At 62.8% G+C, this 16,129-nt stretch overlaps 2 protein-coding genes across 3 annotated transcripts in view; both read right to left on the bottom strand.

Moving 5' to 3' along the window:
• MPP2 (MAGUK p55 scaffold protein 2) overlaps positions 1-11,457 on the bottom strand; it is a 38,817-nt gene extending 27,360 nt beyond the window's left edge. For both annotated transcript variants that reach the window (XM_067541079.1, XM_067541080.1), the window contains exons 1-2: positions 11,411-11,457; positions 5,616-5,725 (exon numbers count right to left, since the gene is read on the bottom strand). In XM_067541079.1, coding sequence (XP_067397180.1) covers positions 5,616-5,646 — 31 coding nt within the window. In that variant the 5' untranslated portion in view covers positions 5,647-5,725; positions 11,411-11,457. The remainder of the gene's footprint in view (positions 1-5,615; positions 5,726-11,410) is intronic.
• Positions 11,458-12,766: 1,309 nt separating this feature from the next.
• LOC137148241 (pancreatic polypeptide-like) lies at positions 12,767-16,126 on the bottom strand. The gene is made up of 4 exons (XM_067540886.1): positions 15,959-16,126; positions 14,809-14,996; positions 14,575-14,648; positions 12,767-12,950 (listed from the first exon to the last, which is right to left on the bottom strand). Exons 1-3 carry the CDS (start codon positions 16,112-16,114, stop codon positions 14,585-14,587), a joined length of 408 nt encoding a protein of 135 aa, XP_067396987.1. The 5' UTR covers positions 16,115-16,126; the 3' UTR covers positions 12,767-12,950; positions 14,575-14,584.
• Positions 16,127-16,129: the final 3 nt, after the last annotated feature.

Here is a 16,129-nt window from a genome sequence, read left to right as displayed (position 1 = left end):
GAGGAGAAGGGATGTGTCCCACCCCCCCTCAGAGATCAGCTATTGGCCAGGAGGGGGAGGGGACCCATCCCCCTAATTCATTTCTTTGGAAGGGAGGGGGAAAGCATGACGGATGGGGACCAACCCCCCAGATTCCAGGCAGACCTGCCATCCGGGCAAAGATCTCAGCCTGCGGCATCCCACTTGCCCAGTGCCCACTCCTAGTGCGCAGAACATCCTAGATTTCCACCCCTAGGGGAGAGGGACAGCGGGGAAATGGGGGGCAGGGGTTCCCCTGGGGGCAGGGCTGGCTCACACACAGTCCCTGCCCCCTTCCCTCCCCCTTGCACAGCTCAGTGCCCCTCTTCCTTCCTTGCTGGGGGATTAACCAGCTCAGCGGCTCCGTCATCGCTGGCCTCCTGTCTACAGCCCCTCCAACATCTCCGACATTTCACGCCGCAGCTCAGCTTGGACCACGGCCCTGGAGGCAGCAGGGAAGGGGGTGGGGGCAGAGCCAATCTCCCTCCTGATGCCAGAAGCCGCCGCCCCCCCCCCCCCCCACTCCTCCCGCCCCAGACCCCCGGATTCCAGGCATCCGCTGGGACGCAGGAGCCCTACCTTCCCTGCGGAGCTCGGACTCCTCCGAGGAAGCCAGCGAGATCCCCTCTAAGGAGACGCCACTGGCGGGGCTACTGCTCATGGCTGCGGTCAGGGATGCTCAGACACAGGCTTCTTCCGCCGCTCAGAGACGCGGGTACCCCGAGCTGGCTGCCACGGCGACCGTCTCCAGATCCCGCTACCCTGACAGCTCTCGCCCGCCCCGGCAATGGATGGGGCTGAGCCTGACACTTCAACGATAGCAACAGAGTGGGGCAAGGCGGGGGAGGCAGAAGCCACCGGCTGGAGAGAAGACCCAGCATCACCCAAAAATGCCAGCCAATCAGGCGGCTCGGCCGCCAGCAGCGTGATTGGCACAGGCTGGGCTGGTACCGCATGGCAAAGGCGGGCGAGATCAGCCACCGAGGGGGACGTTAGGACCCCGCCAGCGCTGCTGCCGGGAGAGGCCACCTGGCCAACGCAAAGCCCGCCAGCGAATGGATTGGCAGCAGGAGGTGGAGCCCGGGGGGCAGCTGTGGTCCAGGTGGACTCACTCCAGGTCTGGGCACAGGACTCCTGGATTGCATTCTCAGCGCTGCGTATTACCTAGTGGTTAGAGCAGAGGCCTGCGAGGGCGCCTGGAGTCTGAGCCCTTGGGAGCATGGTCTCGTAGTTACAGAGGGGGGCTAGGAACCCAGACACCTGTTGACAATTATCCAGCAGGGAGCCTGTGAGTCAGGACTCCTGGGTTCTATTCCTGGCTTTGCCACTGATGTTTCGGGCAAGTCCCTTCCTCTCCCTGTGCCTCAGTTTCCCAGTGTATGAAGTGGGAACTGACAACACCACCACTCCTCTTTGAGATCTAGTGAGATGTTGGTATCAATGCTCCGTTCGCAGGCCTGGGATTTTTCCAGTGGACACATGCGACAGAGTTGAGGTACGGGGTGCCTTCGCCCCAGCAGTGGACAGGAACAGGCTCAGGCACAGACTAAGACACAGCCCAGACGGATCTGCAACACCCCACCCGCCTGCAGGCATTCCCATCCATGCAACGTGGGTGTGGAAAGCACCTAGATCCTAATGTAATGACTGACAGCCAATTTCCATTGGGCCAAACAGCTACTCAAGGCAACGGAGAAGGGGGCTGAGGGTCCCTCCCGGGGCGGACTGGCTGTGTCCCATGGAAAGTGCAGCAAGGAAGGGGTTAACTGTGGCATTCCCGGAGCACTGCGCCTTTAAGGTGGCCACATCCTATCCTCCCCCCTTTGTGCATAGCCCCCTCCCCATATGTACACACACACACACACACACACACACACACAGCCCTATGCAGCATACACAGAACTGATCAACCTGCCAGTCACAGCGTCTCACCCGGCCAAACACAGCACACACAACACACATTTGATCACACTGGCCCCCACAACCTCACACACACACACAGCTACACAAAACACACACGCAGAGTCCCATGCAACACACACACACACAGACAACTGATCACACTGGCCCCCACAGCCCCACATGGTGCACAAACATACAGCTGCACAAATACACACGTGCACACACACACACACACACACACACACACACACACACAGAGCCCCAGGCAGCACACACCCATGTGGCCCATCACACTGCCGCTCCACACCCCCAGCCTCACATGTGGGGCCAGGCCAGGCTCTGTCAGCCCAGGACCCGCCCAGCTCAGCCTGCCCCCAGGGCTCCACTCCCCCTTCCCTGCCTTTGCCCCCTTCTCAATGGGGCAGGGGGCAAGCCTCGTGCCCCCACCCCAAATTATTAACCCCTTCCTGCCCACGGAGGGCATAAGGGCGAGCGATGAGCAGGACCAAACCGTGGGGAGCTCGCGGGTGGGGAGGGAGCCGGGCTGGTGTCTGCCTGGCACCTGGCAGGTGGGAGAGGTTCCCCCCCTCCCTCCCTCCCCAGGGGGCATGGGACACTGGAGCAGGCTAAACCCCTTTAAGACGGCAGGCACCGGCTCCATCACCCCCTCGTTTCCATGGCAGCAGGGAGGATGACATCCAAGGACGATAAGCCAGAACAGAATACAAATTTAAAGGGACAGCCTCGACCCCCAGCCCGAGCCTCCCCATCCTCCTGAATCACCTGTTCCCACCCGCAGCCCCCATTCCCAGGCCCCACCCCGACCCTCTTCCCCTCCCCCACCCAGCCTGACCTCCATCCCCCCCATGCCTGATCCCATTCTGACCCGTCCCCCACACAGTCTGACCTCCATTCCCCTCCTTCCCTCCTCCCCACATCTGATCCCCACTTTGCCTGCTCTGGTCCCAGCCCCAACCCCTCCCACCGCACATACTCTCCTCCTGCTTCCCCCCCCCCCACCCGACAATCTCCCTCTCACCTGTTCCTGCTCCTCCCACCCCCAGCGCCATCCCAACTCCCCCATCCCCAGTCTGCAGGCTCCCCTCCCTCCCAGCCATGGCCTCTGGGTCCTGGGGGAAACAGAGCCAGACGGAGACTGGGATTAACCCTTAGAAAACCGGGTGGACTGTGCGGCGGGGCGTTTCGTGGGGCTACTGGGAAGCGCTCTGCTGGCAGAAGAGGAGCCTGGGATCTGGCTTGTCTGGCCCAGTGGCAGAAACGTCCCTGATCTCTGTGCAAACCAGCAACCGCACCTCTGCTGTTCCCCAACCCCCTGGGCTTTGCTCAGCCTGCGACAGGTGGGGAACAGAGAGACCAAGTGACTCACGCAGGGAGTCGGTGGCGGAGGCGGGCTCCCCGAAGTCCCAGTGCCGTGCCTGACCCGCCTGGCCATCCTGCCTCATTTTACACAGAGGCCCTGAAATCCCACTCGGCCCTCCCTGTATTTCTCTAGCCGCTTCACCTCAAGGGTCCCCCCCGTGCGCAAGACAAGCACTGCTGAGATGCGCCACTGCTGGGGTGGAACGCAGCCACTGATTAACAGCTCCCCCCAGCGCCACGCAACGGCAGCACCCTGCCTCCAGCTGAAACCACGGGGGAAGCTGGTGGGGGCAGAATGGAGTCACCTGCCTGGGGAGATGCCCCGTTGACACCCCAACTTTTGCAAAGCAAACATGGGATCCTTGAACACAAGCTCTGGGAGGAGAACGCCCCTGGGGAGACACCCACCTTGCTCCCTACAGCACAGCGCCCCCCTAGCACCAGGCTAGGGGACTGGAACCAGCCCTGACACCGAGGAGAGAGGGCCCACCTGTTTCCCAAGCCACACGCATGCACCCCCAGTGCTACACGCATGCACCCCTCCCCTGCCCTCCTCCGGCCCAGCCCCCTGGCTTGGGTGTGTCATTAACTGGCTTAGAGCGCGGCCCCAGGATTCCTGCCTGGAGCACAATGTAATCACACGCTAAAGAGAAGAGGTTTAATTAAAGGGTAAGAGGCTTAGCGGCGGGCAGGTAGGGAGCAGAAGCTGGGTGTGTGTGTACGCACACACACGCACACACACACACACACACACACACACACAAGAAGGTGCAGCCCACAGCGAGGGCCTGGTGGGGAGGGGCCAGAGGTGCAGCCAGGAGAACCCATCAGGAGCAGGGGGACCGTCCCCAAGTCCCCACCCCCACTCTCCGAGGGGTGCAGCGCATGCGCCCGCCCCTGGGGTGGAGCACTGGGGTCTTTAGAGACACAGGCCCCGGGGTTAGACTCCTGATGCCCACGTGGGGCAGCCCCACTTCCTCCCTCCAGCTCCCCACCCGCCCTGACCTCCCCCCTTACTCGCCCAACGCCCTCCCCCCCCATCCCATGACACACACACCCCCATTCTCCCTGCCTTGCACCTCTGCCATTGCTCCCTCCAAGCCTGGGGTGGGGTAACACATTCCAGCGGGGGAGATGCCTCTGTCTGTACTGCACAGCCCAGAATCTCCCAGCGGCCCCTTTAATTTCTGAAAGCTGACGAGCGGTCTCGGCTGAGACGACTGCGTTTCCATAGACACCAGGGAGCAGGCGGCGCTGTCCCTCGGTACCAGCATCCTCGGAAGCGGGTGGTGGGAGTTGGGGGGGGGGGGGAGTGACCTTTCCAGCCGCAGCTGGCTGCAGGGATGGCAGAGAAGCCATCCACAGCTACAGATCCAGCTTCCATCCCTCCTCCGCCAAAACGTGCCAGCCCCCAACCACAGCATCAGGGGAGGCAGCGGGGGGTCGGACTGGGAGACGGCAGGGGGGGGCCATGCACAGCAGGAGATCTGGCCCCCAGCCCCTCGTCCCCCAGAATGAACTAGTTCCTGACCCAGCCCTCCGGCACAAAGAGGCCAGCTGACCCACAGCACCTCCCAGGGAGTGAGCACTGAGCATAGCCTGGCGCCCTCCCCCACCCCCCGAATAGCCAGGGCACCTCCATTTGAAACACAGCTCCTGGCGGGGAAGTCGGGTTGCTAATTTCACAGACTCCTATAACCCCCGTCCCTGTGGCAGCTGAGTGCCTCATCGTCCTCAGTGCATTTATCCTCCTAGCCCCCTGTGACAGATGGGGGAAACTGAGGCACAGACAGGCCTGGATTCTTAAAGGTATATAAGCACCTAACTTCCATTGGCTTCAATAGGAGTTAGGCACCAACAGACCTTTAAAAATCTGGCCCGAAGTGACTTGACCAAGGTCACACAGGCAGTCTGTGGCAGAGCCGGGAATTGACGCCAGGATTCCTGAGCCCCAAGCCAGCGCTCTAAACATTGAGCTGTCCTTCCTCTTACTTGGGCATTTGTCCCCGCCATTCCCCGCCCGCAGCCAGCTGCTCCCGCAGCGCAAGGAACAAACAGCGAGCAGGGTCCAGATCTCGCAGGGGTCAGTCAACCATACCCTCTCTGGGCCAATCCTCACACCCAAGAACTCGTCGCCAGGAGCTCTTATCTGAGTCCCAAACTTGGCAGCCTGGGCCCATCGCCAGCATCCCCCTATGCTGGGCGTTTGGTGGTCAGCCGCCGTGGGAGTTCAGGGGCGGCGAGGGGCAGCACACAGACCGAGGGTGGGGCGGGTGACATTTCACAGTTCCAGCCCGGAGGGGGGCAAGTCTTACCGAAGTCGGAGTTAGTAGCCGCCACGGGCATCTCAGCAGCTGGCGCGGTTCAGGCAGCGGCGGGGTGTCAGGCGGCGAGAGCTCCTCCGAACGGGTGCACCCGCGGGGATCTGCGGGGAGAGGAAAGGGTGAAAGCCAGTCACTTGACGGGGAGATACCGGAGGCTAGCCGGAAGGGGCACAGGGCCAGCAGGGGGAGGTCAGGGGGACCCAGAGGAAAGGAGCTGTCCAGGGGACAGGCCGTTGCTACGGTCAGGCAGCCTACACCCCCAGGGTGCAGCCAATCTAACAACTCCACGGCTCTGCTACCTCGGCGGTGGGCGTCCTGGTCCCGTCTGGATTCCTGGTGCAGCAGGGCCCAGTGAGTAATGCCACCAGCGGGGAGGGAGGGAGGTAAAAAGACACAGCCCGGAGCGCCCAGCCGCCCTCCTTTCAGAGCCGCTCTCGGCCCTTTCCCACCTGGAGTCACCGGAGCATCTTCTCCAATGCATGGGAGTGGAGGAGATGCTGAATTCAACGGGCACCGCTCCCGCCCCCCCCCGCACCCCTCACCACAGCCCACACCCCACCTCCATCCCCGCACAGGTAGAGGCTGGGACCGGGGTCCCTGGGAGCCCCCCGCCCCCACAGCCAGCGTCCCTGCCCGGTCCCCCGCCAGCGCCCCCTGCTGGGAAAGGGCAGGAGCCTGGTCTGTAGTTGATTCCCTAAAATCCCACAGGGAGGGGATTGGTGCGGGAATGGCATTAACCCTTGCAGTGCCAGAGGGAGCACATGCCCTGAAAAGCCACCCACCAGCCCACCCGGCCACGGCAGCTCCAGCCTCCCCCGGGGCCGGTGAACTCAAGGGGGGGTTAAAAAAGAAATCCAGCCGGGTCAGGAGCCCGGAGCAACAGACAGTTGCCCTGTATGAGGCCTCGCCCGTCTAGCACCCCTGGTGGCAGGGAAGAGACACGACCTGTCTATGAGGGGGATCCGGGCTGCTGGACACAGACAGACCCTGTGGTTCTCTCTGCCTCTCACAGCTCGGCGAGGTCTCCCCGAATCCCGTCCCAGGGCCGGCAGCCACAGGAGGGATGGCGGAGCAGGGGAGCGAACCCAGGCCTGCGTCCGGAGCCCAGGACTCCGCTGCCAGCTGCTCAGAAGAAACAAGGCCATGGATCAGCTGCCAGCGAGCAGGGGATGCTAATTTCCCGGTTGCCGTAGCAACACTGGGGGGGGGAGAACAATATGGAAGAAGTGGGAGCACCCCCCAGCCCACCTTTGGAGACAACTGCCAAGGGATCGGAGCTGGTGTGGGAAGACAGGAGAGGGCAGGTCGTGAAGGGAGGGAGCGGGGCGGCCTGTCCGGCCCTTCTCCCAGCCCAGGCCAGGGCCAGGCCAGAAGCTGCTCCAGAAGCCAGGAGGGCTGCAGCGGATCACCCGGCCACCTCTTGCACCTGCTGGGCCAGCTAGAGGCGCCGTCAGGGCTGCAGCAGGTGATCCAGACTAGGGAGAGCACGGTGTGAATCGGCCAGCCTGCTTCCCTGCCCCCCCAGGGGCAATGCAGGGCCACCCGACAGCCCCCTGCTGCCAGGGGAGATTCCAGAAAGGCTGGTTTGGCTGGTTTTGTAGCCCCTGTGTGCTGGGAGCTGGCCTCCTGAGGCCACAGCAGAGCCCCCAGTCAGGGCTCAAGGTCTCTGCACCGTCCCGCCCACGGACCGATTGTGAACTCCGCAGGGCAGAGACCCAGCGTCAAATTCTTCCCTGATGCAGCCACATGCCAGTCAGAGGGGGCGACACCCAGATCACCTTGAAAGGCTGCTCGTGCCCTGCTGAAACCACCTCTCCCCAAAGCTGGGAGGGCCCCAGGGAAGCAGGCCGCTCGCGTGCACATGCAGGCTCTGTTGCCAGCCTCCATGCCCCTCCACGGTCACTCTTGGGAATCCAGCCAGCTCCGGCTACATGTGAAATGAACGCGTCCGGTCTCAGCTTAGCGGCTGCCCGAGGATCAGTTTCATTCTTTTTGGGCCAAGCCACACATAATAACGCGTCACTTTTTGTGGGCTGGCAGGACCTTGTCTTAGCTTGGGGAGGATTGGCCAGAAGAACTGATAGGACGGACGAGCTGAGAGTGACTCGGTTGCTTTCCCTGCTCTTGTACTTTAAGGGTTAACTCTCTCTCCCGCCCCACCCGCCATTCACAAATCCAGATGCCTGAGAGCGTCTGGAATGTTCCCTGACCGGCATCGACATGTGCATTGATCTCCTGGGGGAGCCCAGGAGAGTGAATGGGGCAGAGACTAGTTTCAGCCTGAATGCCAAGGCTGCATCAGCGTCGCCGTGCCCGTGCCCATCTGGACCCTGAGCAAACCTGTCTCTGATCACCCCAGCCAACTCCTCTGCTAGACCCAGCAGGCCCTAACAAAGAAAACCAGGGGGCAGGTCTGAACAGAAACATCATGACTGCCGTGGCGGGGGGGATGATCTTGACTCAGAAGGCAGCATGAGCAGAGGACGGGTGATGCTCCCACAGTAAAGAGGTGAGGTGGAGCTGAATGGCCCGAATGAGCCATTTCACTGCTGGAGATGGCTAGGAGAGGTTAGCGCCTATCTTGGCCGTAGCTGGAGTGAGTTTAGAGCTATCCCATCCTGCTCCATCCCTGCCACTGAGGGGAGCCACCCGGGAGAATCCAGAGCGGCAGGGAGAGGGAATCTCCGTGGGAAGGATGGAACCGGAGTTGGTTTCACAGAGGGCGCGTTGCACAGTGTAAGCCAGGGAATGAGCGAGGCCTGGGAAAAAGCAACCGCGTGAGCAAACACGACAGTTCTCCCGCACCCAGCAACGGCTCCGGGATAGGAGGAACGTGCCCTGGGGCCTGCATGGCAACATCACAGGGGATGAGTCCAAGCCCAAGCGCATGACTTTCACGCAGGGAGGCAAGAGTAACTGCCAGGGTTCCTGGATCTGGCTGAGACCAGAAGCTGGGAGCATGAATCCTTGGGTGGGGATCGCTCCACGTAGCCTCATCCTACCACCCTGGGAATGTGCACCGCTCCTGGCCCGCCTGCAGCTGGGAGTTAGATCCCCGCCACTGAGCACTCCACTGCGGTTGGGAGTGCGAATCCTGGTGCTAGGCCCTGGTGGGCGGGTCCTGACGCATAGAGTCGGTTGCGGGTCGTGTTGCGCTTAGCTGCTTGCCCGCGAGACGCCCGGTATTGGGTCCCTGGGGCCTGGATTCTCCTGTGCTTTGAGGCGCGGAGTCGGAGTCTTGGCTTAGAACGCCGGCGGGTGCCTCTCGCTGCAGTCACGTCAGAAAGCAATCCGCATTCCCGGTGGGCCGACGTGCTTTCATTTGACGGGAAGCAGCCACCGCCTTCGGGCGGCAGCAACACGCCCTGGTCGCTTGCTCCAGGGGAGGCGCTGACACGACATGACAGGGCAGGTATCTCGACAAGGAGAGCGCGCCCAGGGGAGGCCACACCGCTGACACATCCACCAATGTCAGCGCAGGGACGTCGAGTCCCTGGAGATCTAGCAGGTCATCTAGTGTTTTCTAGCACCACCAGTGGGCACGGAAGCCAGGCCGTCTAGGTCCTATTCCCAGCTGTAGGAAGGTGTGCGGCCTAGTGGTTAGAACAGGGTAAGGGGAGCCAGGACTTCTGGGCCACCGGCACCGCCCTGCCACTGACGCGCTGTTCTCCCTTTCTAATGTTTGCATCACTGATTGTTTCTATTAGAATCACAGAAGATGAGGGTTGGAAGGGACCTCAGAGTGTCGTCTAGTCCCACCCCCTGCTCAAAGCAGGACCAACTTCAGCGAAATCATCCCAGCCAGGGCTTTGTCATGCCGCACCTTAAAAACCTCTACAGATGGAGATTCCACCACCTCCCCTATTGTCTGCCACTGATCTGTGCTAGCTGCCGGGTGCTAGAAGTACCCTTTGACCTGGAACGACTCTGCATTTGTTCCATGCTAGACCCCTCTCTCCACACACACACACACACACAGCACAGTGCACCCCCGCCAAACTCCCGCCCTGATCTAAGAGGCGCCTAATGGCAACAGTGTCTCCGAACTCATCCCGGGACGGACAACGGAGTCTGGGGAGAATCTGCAGGTCCCAACAACCACATCCTCCTCAGCCTGTTCTCGGGTTCTCATTGCCTGTTGCAGCCGCCTGGCTCCGGGGGCCCAGTTCTCCGTTGCTCCGCACCTTGTCACAGCATGGGTGCAAAACTGCCCCGTGGATATTCTTCGCACTGGGGTACATGACAGCCCACGCTGCGGGGCAGGAGAGAATCAGGGCCGGAGGTTTTCCGCTGCCCGTCTCTCCTTGCGTTCCGTTGAGTTCCCGTTTTCACTCCGACTCCCCACAGCTTCGCCTCTAATGGGCCGGGGGCAGAAGTTTCCGACTGACAGGCACATGGTGGCAGATGGCAGAACGAGCAGCAATGGTCCCAAGTTGCAGTGGGGCAGGTCTAGGTTGGACATTAGGAAAAACTTTGTCCCTAGGCGGGTGGTGAAGCACTGGAATGGGTTACCTAGGGAGGCGGTGGAATCTCCATCCTTAGAGGTTTTTAAGGCCCATCTGGCTGGGATGATTTAGTTGGGGTTGGTCCTGCTTTGAGCAGGAGGTTGGACTAGATACCTCCTGAGCTCCCTTCCAAGTCCACGATCCTACGTTCATTGCAGCGTTGGAGCCACCTTGGTCCCGGGACAGGAGAGAGACGAGATGGGCCAAGGAATATCTTTTACTGCACCGACTTCTCTTGGTGGGAAGTACAAGCTCACCAGCCACACAGAGCTGATCCTCAGGGCAGATGTGCAGCCCGCTAAACAAACCCGCTCATTGAGCCGGGTCCAGACGGGCAGCCCAGCTGAATCCTGCTATTCTTCAGCATCGGCAGGGCACCAGGAGTGAAGTGGTGGCAATAGGGCGCGTCTCTGTGGGTAAACATGTTGCGTATGGGGAAAGCAACTGGAATGACCTCATTCCTAGTCACAACGCCCCTCCTTCCCCCCCCCCCCCCCATCTTCAGCAGACCCAGGTAATTTGCCCTCCCCTGGCATAGACAGTCAGGATCGCTGGCATCCCGGCGGAGGGCAGCTGAGACTTCAGGCTTGACAAGGGGATCCTGATGTGGAAACCCACCGACCCCCCGGCTTGGAGGGGCGGAGGAGGGCCGTGCTCCAGCCCAGACCCAGTAAAGCAGCCCTTTGGGAGAGCGGAGCGGCCACATTTCTTGTTACGTCACAACGTGTTGCTCTCCCACATTCCTCAAGTGACACCGGGGCAGGGGCTGCAATTAGCCTCTTTAATCAGGGTGGGGGAGGGAACCAGCTGGAACAGGCCAGCAGAGGAAATAAAACGGATTTACCCTCCCCCACCCCACCCACCCCAGAGATGGGGGAAATCCTGCAGCCCACTGCCCCTTCCCCAAAGCCAGAGGGGCTGAGAAGCCGAGGGGATGGGGGGGGGGGAGGGTAAAGAGATCCCACTGCCCCAGGGAGCGGCGGAGGGGCCCCGGGGGGCAGAGGCTGGCCTGGCTCGGCCCCGCGCACCTGTTCTTCGGCGACCAGCCCGGGCTGCGCCGTGGGAACCGGGAGGGTGAAATTCCCAGCGGCGGGACCCCCCGCGAGCAGCCCTGGCTTGGCGAAGCGCCCGGCGTGGGGGGTCCGGGGGGGGGGTCCGCTTAGCCGCGGGGCTGCTGGTCCTGCAGCCGGGTGCGCCGGGACGGGCTCTCTGCTGCCCACCCGCCCAGGGAATGCACCCGCGGGGTGCAATGGGGGGGCGGCGGGGGGGGGTCTCTCTTACCGGCCGGGAACTAAGCTCCGCTCCCGCTCGGGGGTAAGGCTCCGCCGGGGTAGCTTCTGCTGCTGCTCGCTTGCCAATCTCGGCGCTGCCTCCGGGGGGGTGGAGTGGGGTGGTGGGGGGGGGGGGACCTTAAAGCAGCAACGCCCCGTGGCGGCGGGGGGGGGCGGCCGGCTCTGGGTCCCATCAGCCCGCCGCGCTTGGGAACCGACCGAGCTGGTCATTCAGTGCCCTGTTCAGTCAGCTGGTGCCCCCCCCGCGCCCCCTTTTAGTGCTGACTGGGGGCTGCGGTATCGATTATCTCCAGCAAATTTGGGGGGGGGGGGGTGCGAGGGGGAAGAGGAGGAAGCAGTGGGGGGGGGGGGTTGTTTCCAAGATTTTTGGAAACAGCCCCCTTCGGCCCCCCCCCCCTCTTCAGTTGTGAAGGGCCAAGGCGGAGGACGGAGCCAAGGCCGTGCCCCGGCTGTCGGATCGGGCCCTGGGAAGACAGGAGAGCGGCTGGCCGGGGGAGGGAGGGGGGAATGGGGGAGCAGGGCAGCGAAGGGGTGCATGGAGGAGGGGGGGGTGGCTGGAAAGGGGACGCAGCCCGGGGAGCTTGTTTGCCCCCCCAAACCTGGCGGGGAGGCTCTGATCATTCTGCCCATCTGGGCCTCCCCCATTGCACAGCCCTGCCCCCCCCGCACCCCTCTGCCTGCCCCTGCCCGGGGCGCTAGGATGGGGAGCGTCCAGGAGCCTGCTCAGCTGGCGGGGTGGAAGGGGAAGGGCACAATAACCTCCCTCCTGCTGGCAGCCAAACACCGGGGCAGGCGTGCGGCTGTGACTCCAGACAAGGCATTTCCATGTGGGGAGGCTCTAGGGCCACAATTCCCCCCCCCCCCCCCCAACACACACACACACATACACACACCCCAGGGTCCATGCCCCAGTGCAATGCGGCCAGGGATTCCCTACCCCAGGGACGTACAGGCCCACGCTCCCCCAGGGGTCACGCTGCTCGAGGCCCAGTCACCAGCCCCTGCTCATACAGCTGCCCTGGCCCGCAGCGGTACCCCCAGTGCAAAGGCAGCTCTTGCCCCCTGGCCGTTCGCCCCCACCAGGTGGATGCTGGCCACTCCCTCCATCCCCCTGGGGTAAACAGCAGCCCCACCCCTGGGGAGTAGAATCTCAGAGGGCCCCAGCGCTACCCTCTTGTGAATGCACCCACACATACACCCCACACACACACACACACACACACACACACACTGGCCACCAGGGGGTCCCCGCCCCTGACATCCCACCTCCGTGCTGCTCCCCTCCCTCCCCCACGAGTCTGCGCTCCCCTCACTCCAGATTAAAGAGCCGCAAACTGACTGCGATTTACACCCAGATTTATTGTTCTGATCGTCATTCGTATTAATCTACCTGGGAACCGAGGGAGGGAGGGAGAAAGCAGGCGGCGGTTGTGGCTTTGAAGCAGGCACGAGGAGGGGGAGGAAGAGGAGAATCACAGAGGGATCGGCGCTGGGGCTGGGGTTGGCTGGCTGCCGCTCAGGATCACGCCCTGAAATGACCCAAAAGACTCAGTTAGGACCTAAGAGACCAGTCGGGCGCTGTAGCCTGGGGATACCCCACGTCCACGCCTCCTGGTCTCATCCCTCCCCCCACTCCCCACCTTTGTCCCGTCCTCCGGGCCTGCTGCCCTTTGGAAGGCACATGCAACTCACCCAGACACATCTGGGGCTAGTTTACGGGAATGAGACAATGAAGCTGACCAGGCAGCTGGGGGAAGTGCCCAGGAGACTGGAACAGCCGCACTGGGGGACCCTGTCGCCGGGGCTGCCCCGTGACCCTGCGGGGAGCCCTGTCCATTTTAATGCCCTGCGTCCCTTGAACCTCAGGGTTCATCCAGGGGGAAGGCCCCTCTCCTGGCCCCGGAGGGCTGACTAGGGAGCAGGGTTTGTACCGCAGCTCGGGCCTGCTCTCTCTCTTTGCAGCCCCTTCATCTCCCTCCTCCTCCTCCCAGCGAGGCCCCCCCTGGAGAGATGGTTTGTCGGTGCCACCTGCTGGGCACTGTGGGAATGCTGACAGCAAAGGCCCCCGTCTACACCACTCAACATTCCTCCGCCCTTCCACAGAACCCCATTTTTGGCTTTACGCAGCAGCTTTTCCTGGGGAACCCAGGGCACTTTGCAAGCAGGGTAACGACGCAGCCTGACAGCAACCCTGGAGGCTCAACAGTATCGATATCCTCCCCGATAGATAGGGAAACTGAGGCCCAGAGCAAGGAAGTGACTCGCCCAACGTCCCACAGCAGGCCAGTGGTAGCGCTGGGAATGGAACCCAGGAGTCCTGACACCCACTCCCCCCTTCTACCTACTAAAAAGACTCTTTTCCTAGAGCCGAACCAGGATTCCTGACCCCAAGAGCTGAGGAGAACCCAGGCTTCTGCTATAACCGCTCTCCTGCCAGAGCTCGGAAATGGGACCCAGGCATCCTGGGATTCCCAGTCCCGGTTCTAATCACACTGCCGCCCATTCCCACACTCCCTATCACACAACAGTTGTATTTCCTGCAACTGCAACGCTCCGAGCCTCCCAAACTCCTCCTGTGCGTCAGCTGGCCCCACGACCAAAGCCCATTGCACCTTCTCCTGCAGGTGTTTGGGGCTCAGAGAGCTGGGTTCAGACCGGGACAGGAAGGCAGAGCATAAGCCCAGGAACTCTTGCGAAGCCTGCCATAGACACCTTCACATGGGTCACTTGAGTACCAGCCAGATCCTCATCCTCCGGCACAGTGACTGAGTTGGAGCTAGCCCCTACAGACTTTGCCTCTGTCCCCACCCGTGGCTGAAATGCGCCTGCTTCTGGGGTGGGAGGGGGCAGCTGCTCCACAGCTCCCACTGAAGTTTCGCAGGGAGGCAGAACGTGGTCGCCCCGCTCGGAACCCCAGCCCCGCTCTTGCAAACGCAGGGTCTTTAACGAGAGCAAATAGGCAGGGCCTGGCTTTGATCTCCCACCCTCCAGGAGCACAGCGCCCCCTCGCGCCACGCTGGGGCACGGAGAGTCCCTCCGACTCGCCCACACCACAGAACGCAGCTCACCAGCATTCATTCCTGGTCTGCCAGTAACCTGGCGGTAACAGATGTGCCCGTGTACACACACACACACACACAGAACAGACGTTACCTGGCGGCTTTTAGCATCCCGGGGCGTCGTAGGGGTCTCCACCGAGTGTCCTGCTGCTGGATCTCTTGCCATATCTGGGGGGGGCAGAAAAACATGTAGCCTGTCACTGCGTCCGAGACCGACAGGCCAGTCCCTCCGGGAGACCAGTCCACGGACTGGGACTAGGAAATCAGCCGAGCCCGGAGGCGTGCAGCGGACTGGCAGCGCCAGCCACCTCTTAGCCCCGCCACTCACCGGGGCCGCGTGATCATGTTGAGATACTGCTGCAGCTCGTTGTAGAACTGGGCCAGCTCCTCCACGGGGGCGTCGTCTCCCGGGTACTTGGGGTGCATCGGGGCGGCGCCGGCCAGGTGCCCGACAAGGAGGGCCACGCAGCAGGTGAGGGAGACGAGGGGAGCCCAGTGTCTGCGGGGGGCCACCATCTGGGGGAGGGGAGGAGGGAAAGCGCCTGCCAGTGAGACAAGGCAAGGAAGCAGAACCTGAATGGGCTGGGGGGCAGGCCAGTGTGGGGGCCAGGGAGAGAGACACAGCATGGGGGGGGGGGAAGAAGAGAGACAGGAGAGAGGGGAGGGCAGGACTGAGGAGAGAAGCCGGCAGGACCCCAGGAGAACAGGGGGTGGGAGGTGGGGGAGCCACAGAGCCAGCAGGGAGGGGGCTGTTGGGTTTCTCAGCCGGCCCCACGGGAAGCAGCGGGGGTCAGGCAACGCCCTGCCCATCTGCCCACTGGGAGGTGGCGGGGCCGGAGGACGGGCCAGGCAGCCCCCCAGGAGGAGACGGGCGGGCTGACGTGGAAGGAGATGGCGAAGGCTGGGGTGGGAACTGCACACGCCTGCCCTGTGCCCATCAGCGCCCGGACGCGCACACACCCACGCCCTGTGCTCACGTCCGCACGCACGCGGGCACACGCAGAGAACGGCACGCGCACGTGAATCCTTGCACAGCTGTCTGCGCCTGCTCACACCTCTCCTCACTCTCACACATGGACATCACACACTTCGTGCTCACACACCGGGGCGTGCACACCCACACCCTTACACACACGCACACGCCAACATGCCTGCACATGCACACAGACACACTCACCCGTTCACACCCAGCCCCCCCGTGGTTCCCTCCCCCAGCTCCAGATCCCAACCTTCCTGCCAGGACCCCCCATCTGCTGCCCCAGATCCACCTTCTGCTCTCCCGACATCGGAGCTGCGTGGGGACAGGGGTGCCCCTGAGATAGCCCCCCATCTCCCAGCCCCGAGAGTCCCAGGGCACTCTCCAGGACCACGGGGCATGGGTGCCACAGACGTACATGGCGCTATATGGCCCGAATGGCCAGGGCTGGGTCAGGGAGGTCCCCCGGAGATGCCCCCAAGTCCCGGCCCCGTGTGCTTACCCTGATCCAGCGGGGCGCGGTGCAGAGATGCGGTGCGATGCAGGGGTCTGTGCTTGGCAAGCTGGCCGGATCCCTCTGCTCTCTCCTCTGCCACAGCCGGCTTCGGAGGTTTATATCTCCCCTCACAGCCCCGTCCCCCGCCCGTCCCCGCGTCATCGCTTCCCCGCTCTG

Source organism: Emydura macquarii, unplaced genomic scaffold (assembly GCF_026122565.2).
Source record: "Emydura macquarii macquarii isolate MOO-44397 ecotype Brisbane River unplaced genomic scaffold, CSIRO-AGI_Emac_v2 contig_629, whole genome shotgun sequence".
Taxonomy (NCBI): domain Eukaryota; kingdom Metazoa; phylum Chordata; order Testudines; family Chelidae; genus Emydura; species Emydura macquarii.
This window is presented reverse-complemented; position numbering and strand designations above follow the sequence as displayed.